The sequence below is a fragment of the Gopherus flavomarginatus genome, chromosome 3, assembly GCF_025201925.1.
Source record: "Gopherus flavomarginatus isolate rGopFla2 chromosome 3, rGopFla2.mat.asm, whole genome shotgun sequence".
Taxonomy (NCBI): Eukaryota; Metazoa; Chordata; order Testudines; family Testudinidae; genus Gopherus; species Gopherus flavomarginatus.
In genome coordinates, this window is record NC_066619.1 from 34,996,665 (window position 1) to 35,020,752 (window position 24,088).

The 24,088-nt window shown below is 44.5% G+C and overlaps 1 protein-coding gene across 1 annotated transcript; it reads left to right on the top strand.

The window, feature by feature from the left end:
- Positions 1-1,131: 1,131 nt before the first annotated feature.
- Positions 1,132-22,862, top strand: SNX18 (sorting nexin 18). Its single transcript, XM_050946992.1, has 2 exons — positions 1,132-2,765; positions 20,764-22,862. The coding sequence occupies exons 1-2, from the start codon at positions 1,202-1,204 to the stop codon at positions 21,015-21,017; spliced, it is 1,818 nt and encodes a 605-aa protein (XP_050802949.1). The 5' UTR covers positions 1,132-1,201; the 3' UTR covers positions 21,018-22,862.
- The last annotated feature ends 1,226 nt before the right edge of the window (positions 22,863-24,088 follow it).

The following is a 24,088-nucleotide window of genomic DNA, read 5'->3' on the forward strand; positions in this document are numbered from 1 at the left end:
TGCCTCTCTCTCCACAAGACATAGTGGGAGAGTTGAGATCAGCAGGCCGGCTCCAGCTAGAACCTCACTGAAATGTGTTACTTTCTCATTGGGTCCACCACAGCCTGGATTTGTTAATCTTCCAGATGTGCTGCAAAACAAATCCTTTATTCTTTCTTTTTTGCAAGATATTATGGAGGAAGGAGGCTGAAGATGGGAGTGGTTGCAAGGATAACAGAATCTTCATTTTTTATGAACACCAGTCTTGCCATCAATCACATAAAACATTTTTCACAATGAAAGAAAAATAACATAAGGTGATGGCAATGAAGAACAACTGGACATCCCTTCACATTTTGATGCATTGAACGTCACATTGCATCACTCTGAAAGACAAGACAGCAATGAAACGCACCCTATCGCAATACATGCCCCATTCCTATACCAATTTTGAGATAGTCAGTTTCACAAACTTTTTCTTTTTAGGAACTCCTCAATCCTGCATTATTTGTTAACAAAATAAAATAGGGGTTCTACCGTCTGGCGGGTACAGCTGTGACAGCAGGCGGTGGTTGTGGTATTACATTCGTTTGTGTAGCGTAGCTGAAGAGAGGCCCGGCGCGTAGGATGGAAGCTGTATTTTCTAATTTCGTATACTGATAAACAAACGAATCAATAGGCAAACGCAGGCGCCGCAAGCGTGTAAGACCCGAACGCTTCTCCCGCTGTCAATGGCTGGAAATGCGCGTGTCGCTGCCGGGTTTGGCATCCCCGCCCCATCCTAGCGCTGAGATCGCCTGTCTCCTCCGCCCGCAGCGGTCCCCGCGCCGCCGCCAGACTGGACAGCAGGGGGCAGGCGGCGAAGGGAAGCGGCCCATCGATGGGGGCGGCCGCTCTGCGTTCGGCTCCTCGGCCCTGCTCTCGGCTCTGGATTAGCCTGCGAAACTGGTTACGTGGGACAGTCCCCAGCCCGGCCCCCCTGCTCCCCCCGCTGGGGTGAAGCGGGGTCTGGGAGCCGCCGCGCTGCAAGGCGGACGGTCCAGCACCGAGCCGGGGGCAGACGCCGCTGTGAGCTCAGAGCCGCGGAGCCAGCCGCCCGCCCCCACCGCCGGGGAGAGCAGCGGGAGAAGCAGGCGGCGCCGCCGCCGCCGCAGGCAGCACGGGGAAGCGGCCGGGCTGCCCGGGAGGGCAGGGCTGGGTCCGGCCCCTGCCCGGCGGGGCCATGGCGCTGCGGGCCCGGGCGCTCTATGACTTCAGGTCGGAGAACCCGGGGGAGATCTCGCTGCGGGAGCACGAGGTGCTGAGTCTCTGCAGCGAGCAGGACATCGAGGGCTGGCTCGAGGGGGTCAACAGCCACGGCGACCGCGGCCTCTTCCCGGCCTCTTACGTGCAGGTGATCCGGGCTCCGGCCGCCGAGCCGCCCGCCCCTGCCGCCGGGGCCCGCTACGCCAACCTGCCCCCCGGCGGCTTCGAGCCCCTGGTGCCCCCGGCTGCCTTCAGCGCGCCCGTCCAGCAGCTCCCCCCTCCGGCGGCGGCCGAGCCCTTCCCGCTGCCGCCCGCCTTCCCGCCCGCGCCCTACAGCGGCTCCTACCAGCCCAGCCAGGGCAGCGACGACGATTGGGACGATGACTGGGACGACACCTCCACGGTGGCGGACGAGCCGGGCGTACTGGGCAGCTCCTACCCGGACTACGATGCGGCGGGGGGCGGCGGCCCCGCCTCAGCCCGGTACCGCCTCTCCACGCGCTCCGACCTCTCGCTGGGCTCCCGCAACAGCCAGCAGCCCGGCCACCCGCACCACCACCCCGGCGGCGGGGCCAAGAGCTCAGCCACGGTGAGCCGCAACCTCAACCGCTTCTCCACCTTCGTGAAGTCGGGCGGGGAGGCCTTCGTACTGGGCGAGGCCTCTGGCTTCGTGAAGGACGGGGACAAGCTGTGTGTGGTGCTGGGCCCCTGGGGGCCGGAGTGGCAGGAGAATCCCTACCCCTTCCAGTGCTCCATCGAGGACCCCACCAAGCAGACCAAATTCAAGGGCATGAAGAGCTACATCGCCTACAAGCTGGTACCCAGCCACACCGGGCAGCAGGTGCACCGCCGCTACAAGCACTTTGACTGGCTTTACGGGCGCTTGGCAGAGAAGTTCCCTGTCATCTCTGTGCCCCACCTGCCTGAGAAGCAGGCCACGGGCCGCTTTGAGGAGGACTTTATCTCCAAGCGTCGCAAGGGCCTGGCTTGGTGGATGGACCACATGTGCAGCCACCCGGTGCTGGCTCAGTGCGATGCCTTCCGGCACTTCCTCACCTGCCCCAGCACCGATGAGAAGGCCTGGAAGCAGGGCAAGCGCAAAGCTGAGAAGGACGAGATGGTGGGCGCCAACTTCTTCCTGACCATCAGTGTCCCCACCGGCCCTGCCGCTGTCCTGGATCTACAGGAGGTGGAGAGCCGGGTGGATGGCTTCAAGAGCTTCACCAAGAAGATGGATGAGAGCACCATGCAGCTCACCCACACCGCCAATGAGTTTGCCCGTAAGCAGGTCACTGGTTTCAAGAAGGAGTACCAGAAGGTGGGGCATTCCTTCAAGGGCCTCAGCCAGGCCTTCGAGCTGGACCAGCAGGCCTTTTCTGCCAACCTCAACCAAGCCCTTGCCTTCACGGGGGAAGCTTACGATGCCATTGGGGAATTCTTTGCAGAGCAGCCCCGACAGGACCTTGACCCTGTGATGGATTTGTTAGCACTATATCAGGGGCATCTGGCCAACTTCCCAGACATCATCCATGTCCAGAAAGGTAACATGCCATTCAATCTCTATCCCTCTGTGGTCAGATGTAGGAACCAGGAACTCCTAGCTCAGTCAGTATCAATGGTTTTCAATTAAAGCCTGCTGCATTTACTCAGGCAGAACTGCCACTGAGCTTAAATGCAATAATACAAAAGTTTCATTCCATACCACTTCAGTGGGAATTCTGACTGGCTAAAAGCCACAGGTCTGGGCCCTAAGACAGTCGTCTTCGTCTATAAAATGGGAATTATTACCTGCCTATGGTACAGATATGTTGAAGATCATTGAGTTTGTTTATAAAACATCCTGCAAATTAAGTGCTGTAAAAGCATCTATTAGTATAATTAATACTTTAAAACAGTTTAACTGATTTTTAAAGATTTAATCTGAAGTTACCTGAGAACATAATACAATTATAATTCCTTCATCCCAACCTGTCAAGGCACTTTACAAACAGTATTTACAAGAACCCATTTAGAAATATTCTCATTTACAAACGAGCAAACTGAGTCACAGAGCAAGAATGACTTGCCTGAGGTATCACAATATAACCTTGTATTATGTGCGCTTTACGGTGCAAGATTTTGAATTAGATATTGAAAGCAGCTGGTGTCTTGTCTGTTATGGCTGGACACTTAAGACTGGTCTACACCTAAAACTCTAGGTCAACTTAATTACATCACTCAGAGGTATGAAAAATTCATGCATCTCCCCCATTTCCCCCCCCACCCCAGCTGTGTAGAGAGCACTGTCAGTCATTCAGAGGTGTAAAAAATTAGCACATCTCCCCCATTCCTCCAACCCCAGCTGTATAGAAAGCACTGTCAATCTAGCTACTGTCTCTTGAGGGGGTGGGTGGATTTACCACAGTGATGGAAAAACCCCTTTGATGGCTGTAGTAGATGTCTAAACTATGATGTTGCTGTAGCTATGGGGCTGTAGCACTTGTAGTGTAGACATAGCCTAAGGATCTACTTCGGTGAGTGTAATAGTTTGCTGCAGTGTTCTTAGTTAAAATTTCATATTCTTCCTCTTCTTCTGTTCACTGTTGTCCTCGTAGCTACCACCTTCGCCGTGAGATGTAACTCTGTCTCAGAGTTTCTGAATGTTGTTTGTAAGACACTGGGATTCATTGGTGGGAAAGAAAGTACCCTTCAATAGAAGGCATGGCCAAACCAGCTTCTGTTGCAGTTGAATTGTGGCTTGTGGAGCCCCCCCACCCTTCACCGTTCTCTGCCTACCAGATGTGGGGAGCTTCTGTCCTGTGGTGGGGGTAGGGGCTTCATCAGGAGCTGGGGCAGGGGCACCTCATGAGGCAGAAACCTCAACCCTGGCAGGCATGTGCTATGGCTCTCAATCTTCTGAAAATTATCGTATGTGGCTCGGATGATCAGTAAGTTTGGTCACCCCTGTCGTATACTGTAAAAGAACTGTGTAACCAGTAACATTTTTCACATACATAAAACTTTTATGTTAAATCTTATTTAGATAACCTTAACTTTAACTTTACAGTACAGATGCTATCCATACTAGACTCCTGACCCTGATAGGTCAGTTCCTGATGTAATCTAATCACTAATGCATTCTGTACAGTAAGATGCAGGGCATGAATTGCCACCCACCATGGTAGAAAAATTCATCTTTTGTTTTTTCCTAAATCACATGCCTCCAAGTTTTTGCTTTCTAGAACACCACCTCAGAACAAAGGCAAAACAGTTTGATTTGAAAGAGAGAGGTATTTATAAAGTCCATGTTGGAATCACAGATTTCTGGTAAAATCTGAGGAACCAGAGTTCACAGGTATCACTGTACTACACTTCCAGCTTTAGTGCAAGGGCAGTTTTTGTTGTGTGTCTTTTATGACAAGGAAAGACTCATCTAAATCAGATTTGTTTCACTGTAAAATTTTGGAGAGTGACAACATTATTTCAAGAAAAGAGGGGGAAATTTATGCTAATCTTTTTGTTTTGGAAAATTCCCCTCGTTGGCATTACCCTGTATCAAGTCACTGCTATTAACTGTAGCATGCCCCTACTACCTCCTGCTGCTGCCTTCACCAGTCCACCTTGATATGATGACCTTCAATAAATTCCTGAGGAAATCAGCATTCAAGATGGAGACACTCACCATTGTAGCCATCAATAAAAGCAGCATTTACTATAGATCTTCCATAGATTTGAAGGGGGCATATCTGCACATTCCTATTATTCTGACTCACAGAACATTCCTTTGCTGCCATCCATAGGTGAAGCACTTTCAGTAGAGGTAGTTGTCTTTTGAGTTAGTCAGAGCATTTTCAAAAGTGCTGGTAGACTTAGTGGCATCACTCTGACAGGAAGGGAGCTATGTCTGTCCCTTTTCGTAGGACCTGGCTGTTTGGAACTCCTAGATGCTATGAGGATACAATCATAGACTGGCACCCCATTGAGTTAGGCACTGTACAAAACAGAACAAAAAGACAGTCTCTGCCCTCAATCCCTTACAGTCTAAGCAGGGGCTGCCTGAGAGGGTGGGGGGACAAGTGGGACAATTTGCCCGGGGCCCGCGAGCCCTGGCCCGATGGCGATCCAGGTCTTCGGCGGCATTTCGGTGACGGGGGGCCCTTCAGTGCTGCCGAAGATGCGGAGCGACTGAAGGCCCCTCCCCCGTCTCCCCACCGAAATGCCGCCGAAGACCTGGACCGCTGCCAGGTGAGTACAAGCGCCGCAGCTCCCCCGCTTTGCCTCAGGCCCCCTGAATCCTCTGGGGAGCCCTGAGTCTAAGTCAGGGATCTCAAACTCAAATCACCATGAGGACCACATGAAGACTAGTACATTGGCCCTAGGGCCGCATCACTGACCCTCCTGCAAGCTACCCCCGGCCCCGCCCCCACTCCACCCCTTCCATGAGGCCCAGGCCCTGCCCCTGCCCTGTTTCTATTCCAAGCCCTTTTCCCAAATCCCTGCCCCTGCCCAGCCTCTTCTCTGCCTTCTCCCCTGAGCGTGTGGCTCCCCGCTTCTCTGCTGTCCCTCATGGAAAGCACTAAGGGAAGAGCCTGGAGGTAGGCAGAGGAGCAGGGATGCAGTGCGCTGGGGGTGGGGGGGCGGGGAGCTTGGTGGCTTCAGGAAATAACGTGGGGGCATGGGAAGAGGTGGTGGGCCTCATGCAGCCTGCATGTTTGAGACCCCTGATCTAAGTAGTGATCAGCTCTTTTCAGAGGAAACAAACAATAACAGACACTTGCCATTTCAGATCTTGGAAGAACAACGATTTGTCATAGGTAGGGCCCTACCAAATTCAGGGTCTGTTCTGGTCAATTTCACAGCTATAGGATTTGAAAATTAGTTTCATGTTTTCAGATGTTTACACCTGAAATTTCATGGTGTTGTAACCATGGGGGTCCTGACCCAAAAGGGAGTTTGGGAGGGGGTTCGCAAAGCTGTTGTAGCGGGATGGCAGCACAAAAGTGAGGGTGGCGTTCAGAACTTCCTGCAACTGCAGGAGAGTCCCTGAGATGCAGAGGTGTCTGATCTCCCCTGTGCTGCTGGAAGTGCTCCAGCTGGGGACTCCTAGCTGCTAGTCCCACCCAGGATGGGAAGGGATAGGAGGAGCAGCTGGGAATCCCCAGTTGGGGTGCTCCCAGAAATATGGGGGAGGTCAGACATACCTCCATGAATCTCCTGCGGCTGTAGGAAGCTCCAGGGCTGCTGCCCAGCTGCGGAGCTTCCTGCAGCAGGGGGAGGTACCCGGAAGTGGGTCTGACCTCCCCAGCCCAGAGAGTAGCAGCTGGAGCCCAAGAGCCCCTGGCTGAGGTGCCTCCAGCCCTGCACTTCTGCCTTTCCTCCAATAGCTAGATTTCACAGAGGAGGGCTTATTTCCTGATCCATGACACATTTTTCATGGCTATGAATTTGGTAGGGCCCTCACCATAGACAACTGATCATGAAAAAAGTCAGTCCATGCCAGTATAATCAGTCATGTACTGTGGTTTCATAGACACTGTCAAACACAAAGTCCTCATGTCACAAGAGACATGAGAAGCTAAGAACTATATACTGGAATTTGAGACCATCCGTCTGTTCATGTGCTGCTTTAGGATTATGAATTCATATATAGATACTGTATGCCAGATTATGCATAAACTGTACAATTTCTGCAAAACACAGTGGCTTGTATTTTCGAGTGAATAGTGGGTTTGGTTGCCTAATTTGAGACCACTTATAGTAGTCTGATTTTCAGAGGGTGGGTGCTGAACATTGCTGAAATTCAGGCCCATTTAAAGTGTCTCAAGTTGTGTGCTCAAACTGGGGCACCCAAAGTCCTTAGTCACTTTTGAAAATGTAAGTCATTGTCCGAAATGGTGTCAAAGACCTTGAAAAGGCAGCCAATCTTAGAACTGGACACTTAAGCAATGCCAGCCTGGTGCGATGTGGTACACACTTCAAGAGAGATTCAAGAGGGAACATGAGTAAGAAAGGAAAATAGAAACAGCAGCAACTAGCTGGAGCTTTTGTTATGCCATTAGCACACTGCCATCTAAAATGTGGCCTAGTGGATATAGCACTGGACTAGAACTCAGGAGACCTGGATTCTATTTCAGGCTCTGCTACTGGCCTGTTGTGTACTTGACCCGTGGGCAAATCACTTTGCCTCTTTATGCCTCAGTTTCCCCATCTGTAAAATGGGGTGATGATACTGCTCTCCTTTGTAAAGTGCTTTTAGATCTGCTGAGAAGCGCTGTATAAGAATAGGTTATTGTATGATTATATTATGACAGATGCCTGTCCAGGCATATTGCATATAAAGTCAATAGTACTACTTTTGAGTAAAATGTAAGCATGTGCTTAAATGTTTGCAGGACAAGACCCTTTGCTGAAAATGACACGTAGGTCTAGCATAGCTTAGGATAGGATATACATTTATTTTAAAATTGCTAAAGTTGAATTTTGAATGAAACTGAAAAGCAAACCCATCTAGCTTGTTACACACTGTTGTTGCACAGCAGTTTTTTTTTTTTTTCCTCTTTTTGTAGCTGGAGGTAGAATGTTCAATAGGCTGATATTTCTCTAGAGTTCCTTTCATTTATCTTGCTCTCACTTGTAGTCATCATAGCTGATTTGAGATACTTGTTTAGTCTTATACTGCAGCTTAGACTAATTAAACATTCTTATTGGTGATGGTACTTGTCAAAAGTGGTATATTTACCTTTGTGGACTTTGAAATGTTTCATCTCGAATTAGCTGTTTCCATTGACGAGGTACATTGTCAAGTGTACTTTTAATAAAGATGAGGCATAGTGGCAGAAGGGAGGTCAGTCATCACAAGGTAATCAGTGATACTAAATATATCTGCAGAGGTCTCTTAAATCTGTATTTAATATTTATATGACTGTAGCACCAAAGGACCACAGTTGTGATTCAGAGTCCATTGTATTAGGGGCCATCAAGACACTGCCCTTGCCCCACAGAGCTTACTTCCTAAGGTCTTGGCTACACTGGTGCTTTACAGCGCTGCAACTTTCTCGCTCAGGAGTGTGAAAAAACACACCCCTGAGCACAGCAAGTTACAGCGCTGCAAAACACCAGTGTAAACACTGCCCCAGCGCTGTAAGCTAATCCCCACGAGAAGGTGGAGTACCTGCAGCACTGGGAGAGCTCTCCCAGTGCTGGCGCTGCGACCACACTTGCACTTCAAAGCGCTGCCGCGGGAGCGCTCCATGGCTGCGAGTGTAGCCATACCCTAAGAAGACAAATGACATTTGAAGAGTGGGAGTGTGGGAAGGACAAGATTACAATCACATATGTACAATTTTTATTTACATTAGGCATTTTAAAAATAGACACTCATTTAACACCATCTGCTCTCTACATCATTAATTGGCTACATATAAACTGAATTAATGTAACCATTAAGTCTAGAAAAAAATTGGAAACCATAGAACTTTTAAACCCCTCCATCAATCACCTTTTATTATTTGCATGGTATCTGAATTGGATCTAGGTGTGAAGCTGATTTTACTAACCTTTTGCACTGGAATATATGTAGCAGTTTCCTATGAACATCATACCTGCTGTGACTGGAAGTGCACCCAATGTAAGGAATCCCCTACCTGATCTGATCATTGAGTAGTGAATCATAGTGCAAATTTAAATGGTTAGTACAACATTAGTCCTTTCAGCTTTTGAGTATAACTATTTTCTTCTAATATCATTGTGAGCAGTTGATGAACAAGCAGGCATCAAAAAGAAAGAAGTCACACTTAACTATTATATCACTGTAGACTCTATGATGTTAGTATGCTGAATTGGGCCCCAGTCTTGCAGACATTTACATATGTGAGTAACTTTTCCCACAAAAGCCTTTGCAGGATCCTGGGCGTAACATTGTAAGAGTTATTTTTCCAACAAGGGGACGTGGAGTTTAAAGAACAAAAACAAATAAGTATTCTCATGCAGGACCAAGTTTTTGAGGTGGATAGTTATTTTTTTTAAACCAGTGTCTGCCAGATACTTTGCAAGCACTTGTAACCTTTGTAAAACTGCCTTTTGAAGTGCAGGCCACTTTCCTTTTCTGAAAGATAGAACTCCTCTTATATTTTCCACCTTCATGGAGAAAAGCATCATCTTCAGTTTAAAAAGTCTGGGTGTATATATTTTGTTGGCTAGCTCTGAAGAGGTAAGTCACTATTTTCGCCCTATAGTGTTGAAGAAGCATCATCTTCAGTTTAAAAAGTTTGGCTGTATACAGGGCCAGTGCAACCATTTAGGCGAACTAGGCGGTTGCCTAGGTCGCCGAGATTTGGGGGTGCCAAAAAGTGCCCCCAATTTTTTTTTTAAATGGTTGACCGGCCGCTGCTGCTGGGACAGAGAGGGAATCTGAGCTGCCGGCGGCAGCCGGCAGCCCTGGGAGTCCCCCAGGTCAGGGCACCGCCGTGGCAGCCGGCAGCCCAGGGGGTCCCCCGGGTCAGGGCGCCGCGGCAGCCGGCAGCCCTGGGGGTCCCCCGGGTCAGGGCGCCGCCGCCGCGGCAGCCGGCAGCCCAGGGGGACCCCCGGGTCAGGGCGCCGCCGCCGCGGCAGCCGGCAGCCCAGGGGATCCCCTGGCCTAGGGAAACCCCGGGCTGCCGGCTGCTGCGGAGGGCGCCGCCGCGGCAGCCGACAGCCCAGGGAGTCCCCTGGGTCAGGGCGCCGCCGCGGCAGCCGGCAGCCCAGGGGGTCCCCTGGGTCAGGGTGCCGCTGCGACTGCCCAGAGGTTCAGGCTGCCAGCGGCGCACTGACCCAGGGGAATCCCTGGGCTGCTAGCAGAGGCTCAGAAATCAGAATCCCTCTCCCTCCCAGAGCAGGGGCTCCAGCCTATGCAATTTTTCTCATTGCGGGGGACGGCGGCGGCTGGGCAGAGCTGCGCAGCTCTGCTTAGCGCATGTGGTAGGAGCCCTGCGACGGCGCGACATAAGGGCTTCTGGAGGAAAGCGGTGGCTGCCCCCTGGCTCAGACTCCACATCAACCCCAGTGAGGGGCAGGAGAAGAAAAGAGCCTCAGCGGTGGTCTGGTGGAGTGGAGGAAGAAAGAAGACCCTGACGCTCATGTGCTGGGCAAGGTAAGCAAGTGCTTCCCCACAGCTCGGCCTCAGGCGCCTGTGCTCCTGCCCCATTGGTCCTTGGCTGGTCCCTGCTCCTGCTCCCCTTGTATGTGGGGGGCTCGAGAGAACAGCAGCCTGCAGAGCTGAGCTGCCCCAGTGCCCCCAGGCACCCCCCACAGCCCTGTCCCCCAGCTCCGAGCCCAGCCCCTCTGAGCTAGACACCACCCTGACCCTATCTCCCCACATCCCCACCCAGCCCTGGGCAACAAGAGCACCACCCCCAGGCAGCGACAGCCCATTGGTACCAACCATCACAATCACCCATCATCTGCCCATTATGTAATTGCAAATGTATACAGACCAATACAGCTTTTAATGTTTTTAAATAATGTATTTAGTGTATTTTCAAATTATTACAAGTTAATTTTTGAATGTATTTCACTAGTTATTTTTTACATTTCCTAATACATGTTACTATAGTATTGCAAATGTTTTATGGAAGGGGCCCCCAATTTTGCTTTGCCCAAGGCCCCCTGAATCCTCTGGGGGACCCTGTCTGAGTTTTAAGCCCTGCTGCTGTGTTTTGCCTGCAACAGGCAGGCCTAAGCCTGTGAGTGACCCCCATAGCAGCTGCCTGAAGAAGTGCTTGGGGGAATCATACAGAAGGAGCATGATATTTATTTGAGTTCTCTCCTCATGGAGGCTGTGCTCCACTTGGTGCAGGACAGCAGTCTCAGCAGGACTCTAGGCCCAGCACCTTGCCTCAGTTTGTGAACTTGTACTGCACCCATCACCGGGCTCAGTCTGGCACCGTTACCCCTCACCAGTGCCCAAGAAGCAGTCAAAAAAGTTGGATGGACTGGTTAGGTTAGTTGTCGTGCTGTTGCTTGGCCAATGTAGAGACCACTGAATGAATAATATTCCTCTGTGATGTTCTGTCCTGAGCACAATTGTCATGTTATGAGGTAGTGCCTGTGAGGGACAGGTGTCTGTTTATGTCATCCAGCCATCATGTCTTAGGCCTTCTGGGGGGGGAGCTTTTCCATCCTGCTTTCATTGGATCAAAGTCAAAGATTATTTTCACAGGGAAGTTCGTAGGCATTTAGAGCAGATGAACATACCACCACAGAGAGCACTTGGCAACCATTTGAGTGTGTGTGACCTATTTAGTTAGAAAATGGAATTTTTCATTCAAATTGAGTTTGTACCATTTGATGTTTTTAATCATTTGGAGGTGCATGGCTAGTTAGGCAGAATGGGTTCCGCAGCACTCCCAGTCAGATTTTGATATGAGGGAAGGACGTATACGTGACTAAAAAAGGTGTATTTCTGATTACAATCAACATTGCTTAATTTTAAGGGAAAGTCATCTTGATCTCTTAATCAATATTTACGTCAAACAGTTGATGAAGTTCAAATAGTTAATTATAGTAAGTGACATGCATTCTCTGTCCTTTACTTTTAATAGTGAACAAGAAAAAGGACTGATAGGAACAAAATTTCATTTTTTTTCGTTTACAGTTGATGCAGCCTCATGGCAGATAAAAAAAAAAAAGGTCTGGGGCACAATTTTGTGACCGTGTATCGTGTATAATGTATGTGATTGGGGGGGGGGGGGTGCGGCGCAAGATGGAAGTTTCGCCTAGGGCGCAAAATATCCTTGCACCAGCCCTGGGTGTATATATTTTGTTGGCTAGCTCTGAAGAGGTAAGTCACTATTTTCCCCCTGCGGTGTTGAAGACAAGTTGCTTCCTTCTCTGTAGGTATGTGTACAGTGCAGCCAGATGCCTGTGGCTAGCCTGTGTCAGCTGACTCGGGCTGTGTAATTGTGGCATAGATGTCGATACAGTTGGAGGGTCCTAGATCTCAGGCTGCAGCCCAAGCCTGAATGTTTACACTGCAATTAAACAGTCCCTTAGCCCAAGCCCCGCATGCCCAAGTCAGCTGGCATGGGCCAGCCGTGGGTGTCTTAACTGCAATGTAGACAACCCCTTTGACTCCAAAGTCAGGTTCTAGGTAGGGTAGTAATTGGTTCCTTCTTCATTACTGTGCTTTCAGTTTTTCATTGTGACAGCTTTGCTGTCTATTCAACACTTAAGGCTGAGAGAGGTTTTCTGTTTTCAATTTAAGGCAAAAAACCCTATTAAGCTATTTTTTGTGATATAACCTGGTTAATGTACAGACTATACAAGGTGTTAATTTACTGTGAGCAAATTTCTCTAATCTGTGCTGATGACATTAAGCAAATAGTCCGTCAATAGTGAAATCCCTTGTACCACTTCATACCTTCATTTTGAAGTGCAAGAGGAGAGTATATTCCTTTTTTAAAATTCCATTTTAAGAAAGTAAATGGGAATTGTAAAAGGTCCTTTGATGATATTTAGCTTCAACTGCATTGTCTGTGGGATCTCAAAGTACTGTACAAATGTTAATGAAGGTGAATCCTCACAATATCCATGTGAACGGCTAATATTCCTCTTAATATGAGGAAGCTGACTAGAGTAGCGGCTAAAACTTGACTGTTGTAAACCCATGTACAATATCCAGGATTAACATGAAATTGACATAATTCTTGATGGTTCACCTCACTGCACAGGTGTAGTGAGACTGTCTAGAATTAGAGAGACAAGGTGGGTGAAGTAATGTCATTGGATTGACAAGCTTTCAAACTACACAGAGCCCTTCTTCAGATTACAAAAGCTCTGTGTAACTCAGAAGTTTGTCTGTTTCTCTAACGGAAGTTGGTCCAGTAAGAGAGAGAGTGGGTGAAGTATTCTAATATCCTGGGACTAACACAGGTACAACAGCACTTGTGAACATTGTCTAGAATTGGATTAGTTTGGGGCTCTTTTGGTTGGCAAACCTATGTAGCAGAGGAACTGGAGCTCTCTGTAGACTCAGGAAAACAACAATGCTTTGATGTATTGGTCTGTTTCAGTGGGCTTTCTTTGCAACTGTAAGGACTATAATTATTATATCTGTATAATGTCTTCACTTTTGCAGTAATTGCTTGCTTCGGACCCTATGCTCACCAAGGAAGCTGTGCACTTGCCAGTGGAGAAGGGATTTTAAATCCTTTATGATAAACAATGGACTGTGAATTTGGGGTGGATATCATGGCTGCTATTTTGACACCATCAGCTCAGGATTAAACAAAGACTGTGAATGGCTAGCCAACTACAAAAGCAGTTTCTCCTCCCGAGGTGTGAACACCTCAACTACTAGAAGAGGGCCTCAGCCTCCCTGATTGAACTTACCTCATTATCTCTAGATTGATTCTTGCCTGCATATTTATACCTGCCTCTGGAAATTTCCAGTACATGCATCTGACGAAGAGGGTATTCACCCACGAAAGCTCATGCTCCAATATGTCTGTTAGTCTATAAGGTGCCACAGGGCTCTTTGTCACTTTTTATCGTGGCTGCTATTACTGAGGAAACTTAATATGCAGATTCAGGTAGCTCTTCTGTGAAGAATGAGCAGGCAGTTTAAGGTTAATTTGCTCTCAGCCTTTACTGAGAGTTCACTTCTGCTCTCAGAATCTTCTAGTGAATGGGACGAATACCTCACATAAAAACTCATTTGTCCTTTGAGAGTGAAAGGTTAAAAAAAAAAAAATACAACCATTAAGCTTCATTATGCATTCATGGGCTACCAAGTGTTTGTCTTTTCAGAACTCTAGGCCAGACATTGCAGTAAAATAGTCTGAGGGTTTGGATCCTAGATAAGAAAAAAGTAAGCCTGTTTCAAATTGCATTTTTCATTTTTGCAACTTTGTATACAATATCATAAAAGTGATATGGTAAGTGAATGGATATCTATATTCTCCTTACGTGGTAGAAATGGCCTTATTTTAAATGGGTTGTTTTTAATATAAAGCAGGCAAGGGAAAGGAGAGGTTAGAATTCAAGGTTACCACTTTAAAAGCACACTATTCAGTATTCAAAGAGGAATCCGGGAAGCCTACTAGTAGTCCTGCAGATTTAAAATAAGGGTCAGTTTGATGGCAGCAAAAAGTTACATTATTTTACTCTAATAATCCACCAAGTTGTATTGCATAGTTTACTGATTGGATAGGGATAAGGGATCATTACACAGACCTTTTTATTTTCACAAGATTTCACAGTTGTAACCACTGAAAGATATTCTTTGTTAAATTTAGAGTTTCTTCAAAGACCATCATGTTTTCTGACTCTAATTTAGTTTGCTTTTGAGAGAGCAGTATTTCTGAAGACCCTTTGTACTTCTGCACAGACTCATCAGGGAGGATTTCCTACTGAGGCTCATTGGCTGGTGGAGTTCTCAAAGGAGGTATTCAAGAACGTGGCTTTCCTTGTTTTTGCCATACTTTTCACTGATACAAAGGCCAGAACATTCAAGCTCCCTTGATTTTTCCCAGCTCTGTCATTCTGTGGCTACTGCCTTTTTACTACTCACTCAAAATGTGTCCATTGGTTGTTTGACGTTCATGTATTATCTAGTTCAGAAAAGAGCACTGAGTGAGCGTTTGGTCCTCTTCCCAAGTTGCCTGGCTTGGATGCCACGCTGATAGTTTCTTTAGGAACAGTTAAGCTCTATAAGCCTGATTATGGTCTTGTATGAGAGGCAAAACATGCAACACTCAACTGTTGTTTCTTTTCCTCACTTTTTTCTCTGATTCCAGTTAAAAATGGTGTTGCATAAAATAGCAGTATTGGTACCATAATGTGGAGGAGGATATTCCTGTAGCCCGTTTTTTGCTGGAACTCTGCCCCTGCTTCTCATGTTACATACTTCTTGTACAGTTGTTTTGAAAGGAATCTCTAATTTGAAGAGTAAAGTAAAGACTTCACTTGACTGATAAAAATCTGATATTTGCTGAAAACAGGCAAGGTTATATAAGCAAGCTGACCAGTTTTAATTTGTCACTTTTATCTCTGGCTCATGTTGAAATAGGTCTTGTTCAAATTGTCTGTCTTGAACTATATTAGCAGAATCACAGCTCAGTTGCCAATATAAGGCAGAAATATTATGGTCAGAGGACCTTAGTGTGTTACCTTGTCAGTTCTTACAACCAGAGTTTGGTGGGAAAGTTTAGGAATACCATGTATTGGTGATTTGATAGTAGGTACACTTTCCTGTAAGTTGGTAGTGAACCAAAGACTCACCATGCTGTCAGAAAATATTCACTGCTGCTTCAAGTGCCATCTTTCAGAGGAAATGTATACCCACTGTGACAAAGTTCCTCCTCTATCTTGGTGGGTCCTGCGCTTATTGGCAGATTTGCTAACCTCACAGATTCACCTTATGGGTCGGGAAACAGCCCAGAGACCTTTCCCTCCGGTAGAAGCCATAGTCCAGGCCAATTCCTCCTGTGTTTGATCAGAAATTGGGAGGTTTGGGGGGAACCCAGGCCCACCCTCTACTCCAGGTTCCAGCCCACGGCTCTGTGGACTGCAGCTGTCTAGAGTGCCTCCTTATACAGTTGCACAATAGCTGCAACTCCCTGGGCTACTTCCCATGGTCTCCTCCAAATACCTTCTTTATTCTCACCACCAGACCTTCCTCCTGATGTCTGATAACGCTTATACTTCTCGGTCCTCCAGCAGCATACCTACACCCTTTCAGCATCTTGCTCCCAGTTCCTCACACACACTTCCTTTCCCCTGGCCTGACTGGAGTGAGCCCTTTTATAGCATCAGAGGGGCCTTAATTAGAGTGAGGTGCTTAACTGCCTCACCTAACTTTTAGCAGGTTAATTGGAGTCAGGTGTTCTCATTAACCTGGAACAGCCCCATCTCTGGTCACTTAGGGAACAAAAAACTGCTTATCCAGTGACCAGGATATCTTCCTTTGACTACTCTGCTGTTCCCAACTGGCCTAGGTCTATCATTGTTCCCATGAACCCTGTATTGTTGCTGTATGCTGTTAATGCATTATTGTTTTACCTTACAGGTGCCTGTTTCAGTAGTGAATGATACATTCTCTGTATAGCTTGTGCATCCAATGGCATTTCTAATGTAATAAGGACCCTCCATGTAAAAGGGGGAAAAATACTTATTTTTGTCCTGATTTGAACAGTGTTCACTATGGTTTTCTTTGCTTTGTTTTGAGAATGATATTGTCTCTTCCCCCTCTGCTCAAAGCCACAGACATTTGCACTGCAAGCCCTTTTACTGTCTCATTCCACTTTTTTTTTTTTTTTTTTTGCTGTCTCAGAGCTTCTGTATGGACCAGATGTTGCAACTTTTTGTTATATGTTTCACAACTGGAAGCATTTATTTCTGGAATGAATTTTAAATTGTCAGTCTTCTTGGTTGCTAGTAACAATTATAAATTTCATTATTAAATCCTGTTACATCATTGCATTCTCTAGTCTCCTCTTTTATTACAATAAAACATCATAGAATATCATTATTGGAAGGGACCTCAGGAGATCATCTAGTCCAACCCCCTGCTCAAAGCAGGGCCAATCCTCAGACAGATTTTTGCCCCAGGTCCCTAAATGGCCTCCTCGAGGATTGAGCTCACAACCCTGGGTTTAGCAGGCCAATGCTCAAACCACTGAGCTATCCCTCCCCCCATCAGAACATGAGGTTTTGTTACTGGAACCTGTGGTCCTTAAGCCTCTAAGGGGTATCCATTGAACATCTGACTGTGTAGCATTGGACCTTGGATTGAGGATTACAAAAAATAGCATTTCCATCATTTTTCCCCTCCTTTTTTCAGTTCAGTGATGCAGTTTTTTCTAGGGCTTTTGATCCATGCCCTCTTTGCTATTTGAGGGCTGATCCTAATCTCCTAGAACTTGAATTCAAAGCTGGATAACAAAAGCTCAGTTCACTAAACTAGAAGCTTTAGAGGCATGAGCAAGTGTTTCTAGATTCGTAATAGCTGGAAGTAGAAAAGAAACATTTTGGTCATCTAGTCCATCTCTCCTGCTAATAATCCTATACTTTGGATCAATGGTACTATATGTAGAAATGAAATGGATTGAATATTCTATTACACACACAAAAATACATTAAAAGAATGTTATGGTTGCAAAATAAGCACTCAAAAAGTTAGGAAATGCCAAAATTAATATCTGCACAGGCATCAGTGTGCACAATTTTAGATCAGCCCCATTTTAATGTCCCTTCTGCTAATATACTAATACTCCTATTATATTGTACTCCTGTGAATATATTTCATATTATTCTCTATGCCATACCTTAAGGATCCTAACATCTTGTTTTTTCCCCTCCCCCATACACTAAGCAGAAGTCTTCATGTCCTGATGCACCTTAGCTCAATGACTTCTTCCAGACCTTTTTTTTTTTTAAAGTGTGTTGCAGCCCTGCCTGGTTACTAAATGTGCCTGATGATGTTCTTTGCTTTGCCTCAGCATTTTAGATTAAAGAAATTATAAAGAGTAAAGGTTTGCCCTGGTGTCCTGGCCAAACTTTCTCTGCCTTCTCCCCCTCCCTAGTTGTTAACAAGCAGTATACCATGCTGTCATCAGCCCCAAATGTGACTGTATATCAGTGTTATAGCCCCTAGTCAGTTCTGCAGTTGCATCTGCATGAGTGGACCTTAACATCGCTTGTGCAGAGCCTCATTGTAATCAGTTAGGCTGGGTCCATCTGTGTGGATCCAAATGGAGCTATAGTGAAGTGTTTTGAGACCTTTTGGGCTGAAATGTGCTACATAAATGCAAGATGTTATTACTGAGAATGCAAAAGCAAATCAGTTTTTGTTAGGATTAATTTCACTAGGCTCAGTTTTAACTCATTACTAAATTATGTTATTGAGTGAATGTCAGTTTCCTTTATGCTTAATGCTGTTTAAAAATAAATAGAACCTTTGGTTTTGGTAATCAAATAGAGATCAAACTGACTTTTTTCCCCTTTTATTCTTTTTAGGTTAGTTGAAGGTTAATTGCTTTCTTATTCTATTACTCTAAATCTGTGAATTTTTAAAAAGCAAGCAAGTTCGTATGTAAGGATATGCACTCATTACATATATTGCTGACCCTGGGCTATAATCTTTTCTAGATGTTAATGGAGAATTCTGTTATAGTACCTGCATGAATCCTGCTGCATTAGGTCAACAATATCAATTATGCTAAAATTTCTACTTAGGATCTTTTTTCTAATTGTATTTTGTTTCTAATGATCAATATAACTTTAAAACTCTTTACACTTATAATATTGTCTGGTTTATGTGTGAACTATAGATTATAGAGAAGTTATATTACTGTGGAATTGTTTGAGGAGAGCATGTGCTATAAAGTGAGTATTAAAAATCTAGCAATATTAATGACTCTTGGTGTGTAAGGTTTCTAAAATCAAATTGAAAGATAATTATTTGGATATTCTGTATCTCACATAACAATATTTCCCACATTGCAACTATAGTATGATCAAATTAAACAATTCCATCTGGCTTCTTTCTGCACAAGCCCCAAATTACATTTTTTTTTTTCCACTGAAAGAAGTGTCATTGCTTGCAAAGAACACTGAAATCAATGGAGATTTAGAAGTATATTTTACCTGACTCTTGGAAGGGGACAGTCTATAGGCATAGGCATGTGCTCCATAGCTCGCTGTGCTTCACATACAGGGGGTTTGGTTTACTTTTTTAGATGGACCAGGGTGGAGTGGATATGAGACCAATGGATTGTTTTAGTAGCTGATTTGTGCAATACCCACCTCTTCATTGGAATGTATTATCCATGCGAGCTACAGCAGCTCTGAAGTTGTAGGAGTTGGTGCAGAGCTGCTCTAGTACTACTTCTGGCATAACTGTGTATGGTGTGGACTTTTCACACTCCTGAGCGATGTAATTATACTGATATAGGTCTGCAGTGTGGACCAGATCCAAGTATGTCTAGTGGAAGTTTTCGAGTTCCAGGAACAGTATTTTAATCTGTTTTTATTGATAATTAGCCTGAACTGCTACAGTGTATTTTGTCCTGTATTCACTTGGGTGAGGGAGAAAGATTTTACTATCTACCTCTGTATTTCTTAGCTTTTAAAGGAATATATTGCAACAAACTTTTCAGGTTCTTTGTGTATTAAGTATTTAACCCCTCTATGCAGAACATAAGGGCTGAATGGTATATTTGAACACTCACTGAAATTTGAAAAGATAAGTCTGTTAATGACATCTTCTTTTGTATGTAGTCTGACTTCTGTATGTTCAAGACTATTCTAATGGCATTCATGTGGGCTTAAGATTCATCTGTCTAGTCAGTGTCTTGCAATATTTTGTTTTCCCCACTGTTAACGTAGGTGTTCTCTGTCTTTCTCTGAAAAGCATACTGACTGATTTAAGATATTGAAATATAAATATAGTATTTATAGCCACCCTGGGTTTGATAGGGCATAGAACCAACTTCAGCAAAATAAAATCTTAGCTTATTTTTAGCTATTTTCTTCATTATCTGTCAATCCAGTCAGAAAGAGTTGCTTGTGTAATGCTTCCCATAGTTTATTTTTGAGGTATTTAGAGCAACTCTGTATTGGTAAAACCCTATGACTACAGCTACTTATCGTATGTTTGCACCTCAGGTGGCTCCCAGTCAGCGGCACAGTGTGGGTGTTAAGGCAGGCTTCCTGCCTGTCCTGGCTCTGCGGACTGCGCTGTGCCCTGGAAGCATCCAGCAGCAGGTCCAGCTCCTAGGCAGAGGCATGCAAGAGGCTCCTAGGTGGTTCTCGCCCACAGGCACCACCCAAACTGACCAATGGGAGTGTGGAATTGGTGGTCGGGGCAGGGGCTGTGCACGGAGCCCAGTGCCCCCCATTCCCCTGCCTAGGAGCCGGATCTGCTGCTGGACGCTTCTGGGGCGCAGCGTGGTGTCAGAACAAGTAGGGACTAGCCTGCCTTAGCTGGGCAGCATCACTGATGGGACTTTTAACCACCCCGTTGGCAGTCCTGATCAGAGCCACCATGACCCAGTGCCTTACATTCTGTGACCCAATACTGGGTCATGACCCACAGTTTGAAAACCACTGTTCTGTAGCATAATAGTTCAGTTTCAGTGATCTCTTTCACGAGTTTGTTTAAATTTATTAAACCTTTGTCACTGACATCAGTTCCTCTTTTTTTCAGTTAAACTTTTGTAAGAAAGCACTGATAACAGTTTTATTGTCTACATATTTTTGAGAGCTAGAGTATATGGCACAGATATTACTGTGTTTACAGCTGTGTATCTTTACAGCTAATGAGTTTTAAGCTATCCTAAATACACGTTTCTAGAAGTGTGAAATGCCTGAGAGGTAGGTAATAACTGCATTGCAGATTTAAGTATGGAAGGTTCAATATAACATGGTTTCACCTATAATGCGGTAAGATTTTTTGGCTCCCAAGGACAGCGTTATATCTAGTAGAGGTGTATTGATAAAGTACAGTAGCTAAATCTATAGTTCAGTCTATTTAGTTTAACTAAATCTATTTAGTTCAATATTCCCTTTTTGTTCTTTATACAGGAGCCCTTACCAAAGTAAAGGAGAGTAAGCGGCATGTGGAAGAAGGGAAGATGGAGGTCCAGAAGGCTGATGGTATTCAAGATCGCTGTAACATTATTTCTTTTGCCACCTTGGCAGAAATTCATCATTTCCACCAAATTCGAGTGAGGGACTTTAAGTCACAAATGCAACATTTCTTAAAACAGCAAATACTTTTTTTCCAAAAAGTGACGCAAAAGTTAGAAGAAGCTCTTCACAAGTATGACAGTGTTTAATCTCCTAACTTTGAATTGTGGACTGTTCAGAGTATGAGAGTGATTTAAGCAGCAGAGTCAAAATCGCTGTTATAGAGGAACTGTTGCCAACTGTTGGTGGTACAAGAATGGTTTTGTGTTCATCTGGAGTCCCAGCTGAATCTCTAATTAAGTTAGAAGGAAATGGTTAATATGACTATGTAATAGAAACAGTACCACACATTGTAACTAAGTTATGCTGTTTATGCCTACACTACCATTGTAACTTTTTTGAAATAATGATTATACTATTTGCCTTATTGCTTTTTGAAGTATGATATTTTAGTACATACTTTGTAGACCTTGAAACCTTTTGGGTCTTTAAGAAAGCTGGCTAGATAAAAGCCTGCTTCAGATGCCTTTTTATTCTCCTAGATTTGGATTTCCTAAATTGAACCAATTCTCTGTTTACAAACTCCTGCTAGAGCAGCTATGCGACTTTGTGCCTTTAGACTTTTGATTTTTCCTTTTCTAGTAAGCCACATTTTTATGACTGAATGAAGGGTTGGTGCCTGTGACAGGAACAGATTGTGAAATCTCATATTGACTGAAATAATCAGCTGCCACCATCTAATTGGCACAGCAAGTATTGTCCTGTGATAAATGTTGGCTCCAAAAAGCAGGATTTAAAATCAATTCACACTTTCTTAGAATTGAAAATGAAGACTATTTATTACATTTGCCAGAACCTTAAAAATACAAGTGAAGAGTACAGCACCAGTGTATTCCCTTTCTTACCATGATTACACAGTGAGGAATTTTATGTTAGAATACATTATTGTGAGTAGAGACTGGAGACCTAATCTAATGGAAGCAGAGGAATGAAATGTTTCAAGGGATCATGTATACAGGCAAAGTGACTAGCACTTGTTTGTGTACTTGATAGCTGAAGATGATTGCTCATTGTTTGGCTGTTGGTTCAGTGTAAATTCAAATACAGACCTACATGGTCAATTGAGACTCCACTGTGATTCACTGGTTTACTCAGTCACAATTTTTCAGGGATGTTCAGTGGTATAAACGGTTTGAAAGCAGTCTTGGCTGAACTGACTAGGAAACAGGAAGCATTTCTTATGTTTATAACACTCAGTTAGAAATTAACTAAACGATTGTCTTACTTTTTTGTATAAGGATTTTTGCAAAGTTGATTGTGTGTATACACACACAAACGCTGTCTCAAAATAACAGTTGTCTGAGCTAAACCAAGGAAATCAGTCTGAACTTTATCCTTAACCTACCAGTTCACTTTCTGAAGGTCACTACGAGAATATTTTTCCTTTATCTTGTCTCCTTCCTGTAAACAAAAACCAACAAAACTGAATTTAATTTACACACACGTAAAGAGCTAGCTTAAAACAAACAAAAACCAGGAAACTAGGCAGTTGGGGTATCATGCAAATGGGGGTCTCTGGAGGGAGCGGTCAGAGAACAAGGAACGGGAGGGCCAAAGCAAGTTTGATATAACACGATCTCACCTATAACATGGTGAGATTTTTTGTCTCCCGAGGGTCGCGTTATATCAGGGTAGAGGTGTACTTAAGAGAGTGGTGGGTTAGGTTCGGAGTTTCAGCCTGTGCTTGGTTAAGCCAGATACTGTTTTAATAAATATTTATGTGGTTATTAATTATATGAGGCTGTAATCAAATTCATTCAGCTTCAGCAGTTAAAAGACTTCTCAGAAAATTACCTCGGTCCAATTAAAGATTTTAGGAACTTAACAGTTCTGAAATGTTCATATCCAAGAGAAAATGAAGCTGTTATATTATATACAGTACAATATCAGAACGGTACAGTTTCCACAAATAAACTGTCATGCCCTTCCTCTCATTCTCAGTTTTGCTTTGTTTTTTGGGAGGGGGACATTTTAAAATTTGACACTATAAATAAGACTGAACTGAACCCTGGATCTGAAGAGATTCAGACTTTGGAACGATTCAAATCCAGGTCCAAACTTTGCGATTTTGGCCCATTTTTGTGGTAAACCTTTTGTAACTTCTATGTTAGTTGGTCTAGTGAGAAAAAAGTTGCTTGAATATCTTGGTTAACTAAACTCAGTGAGATGCCTTTTTTTTGTTAAGTGTCCTTACATTAGAAAAAGGGAAATGAGAATACACTTAATTTTACTTCTTATCATGAGGAGTCCAAACTCTGTTTAATTTAAAATATCCTCTTGGTGAAGAAGCATCATACTGAATAACCATCAATGGATGTCTGAACATTGAAGGATGAGGTCCAAGGCCCAAATGTACTCAAGATGGATCTATATTCTTTGGTAGCGTCCCTGGATTCTGTGCACTCTGATGCAGCAAACTGAACATCTTGCAGCAGGTTTTTTAAATTAAAAATAATTGAATTAAATATGGAATAGAATAAACCAGCACAGGACCCTCTATTTAATGTTAAATTCCAGTTATTTTGTAATGTCTCTGCATTTTCAGTTTTTAATGTGTCATAGGTATTTTTATCAACGATACATAACTATTGTAGAATTTTATGGTAGGGGTTTGGCAGCTGGATGGGGGAAAATAGTGCTTTTGGCTTCTATGAAGGTGTTGGGGGCAGTGTAGGTTTGTGGATAAGTGTGAGTGCTATGTATTGGTTCAAAAATTACTAGCAGTGAAATGTTGAACACTGTTGCCATTTTAATTGTCATTTTTAAGAGTTAACAACCTGTTAAAACAGGTAGGGACTTCAGGGATGCTTGCAAATTCAAGACAACCTCTTCAGTTTATATTCTTTGTACATTTTTAGATTTCTTTACAACCTTTAGGGTCATATAGGGCAATATGTTTGACAGACTTAGGAGTGTTACACAATCCAGCCTGCAGAGACCCATAGGAAAGCACTTGATGACAATAGTTCAGATAAACATTTAAACCTAGAGCAGTGGTTCCCAGACTTTAACAATCTGTGAACCTCTTTCACTAAAATGTCAAGTCTGGCGAACTCCCTCATAGAAATGAATATTTCCAGGGATTTTCTCTTTTACCTGAGTTTAAATTATAAAAGCAGTGATCTTGGAAATAATTGTTTTTATGACATGCTTATTACAC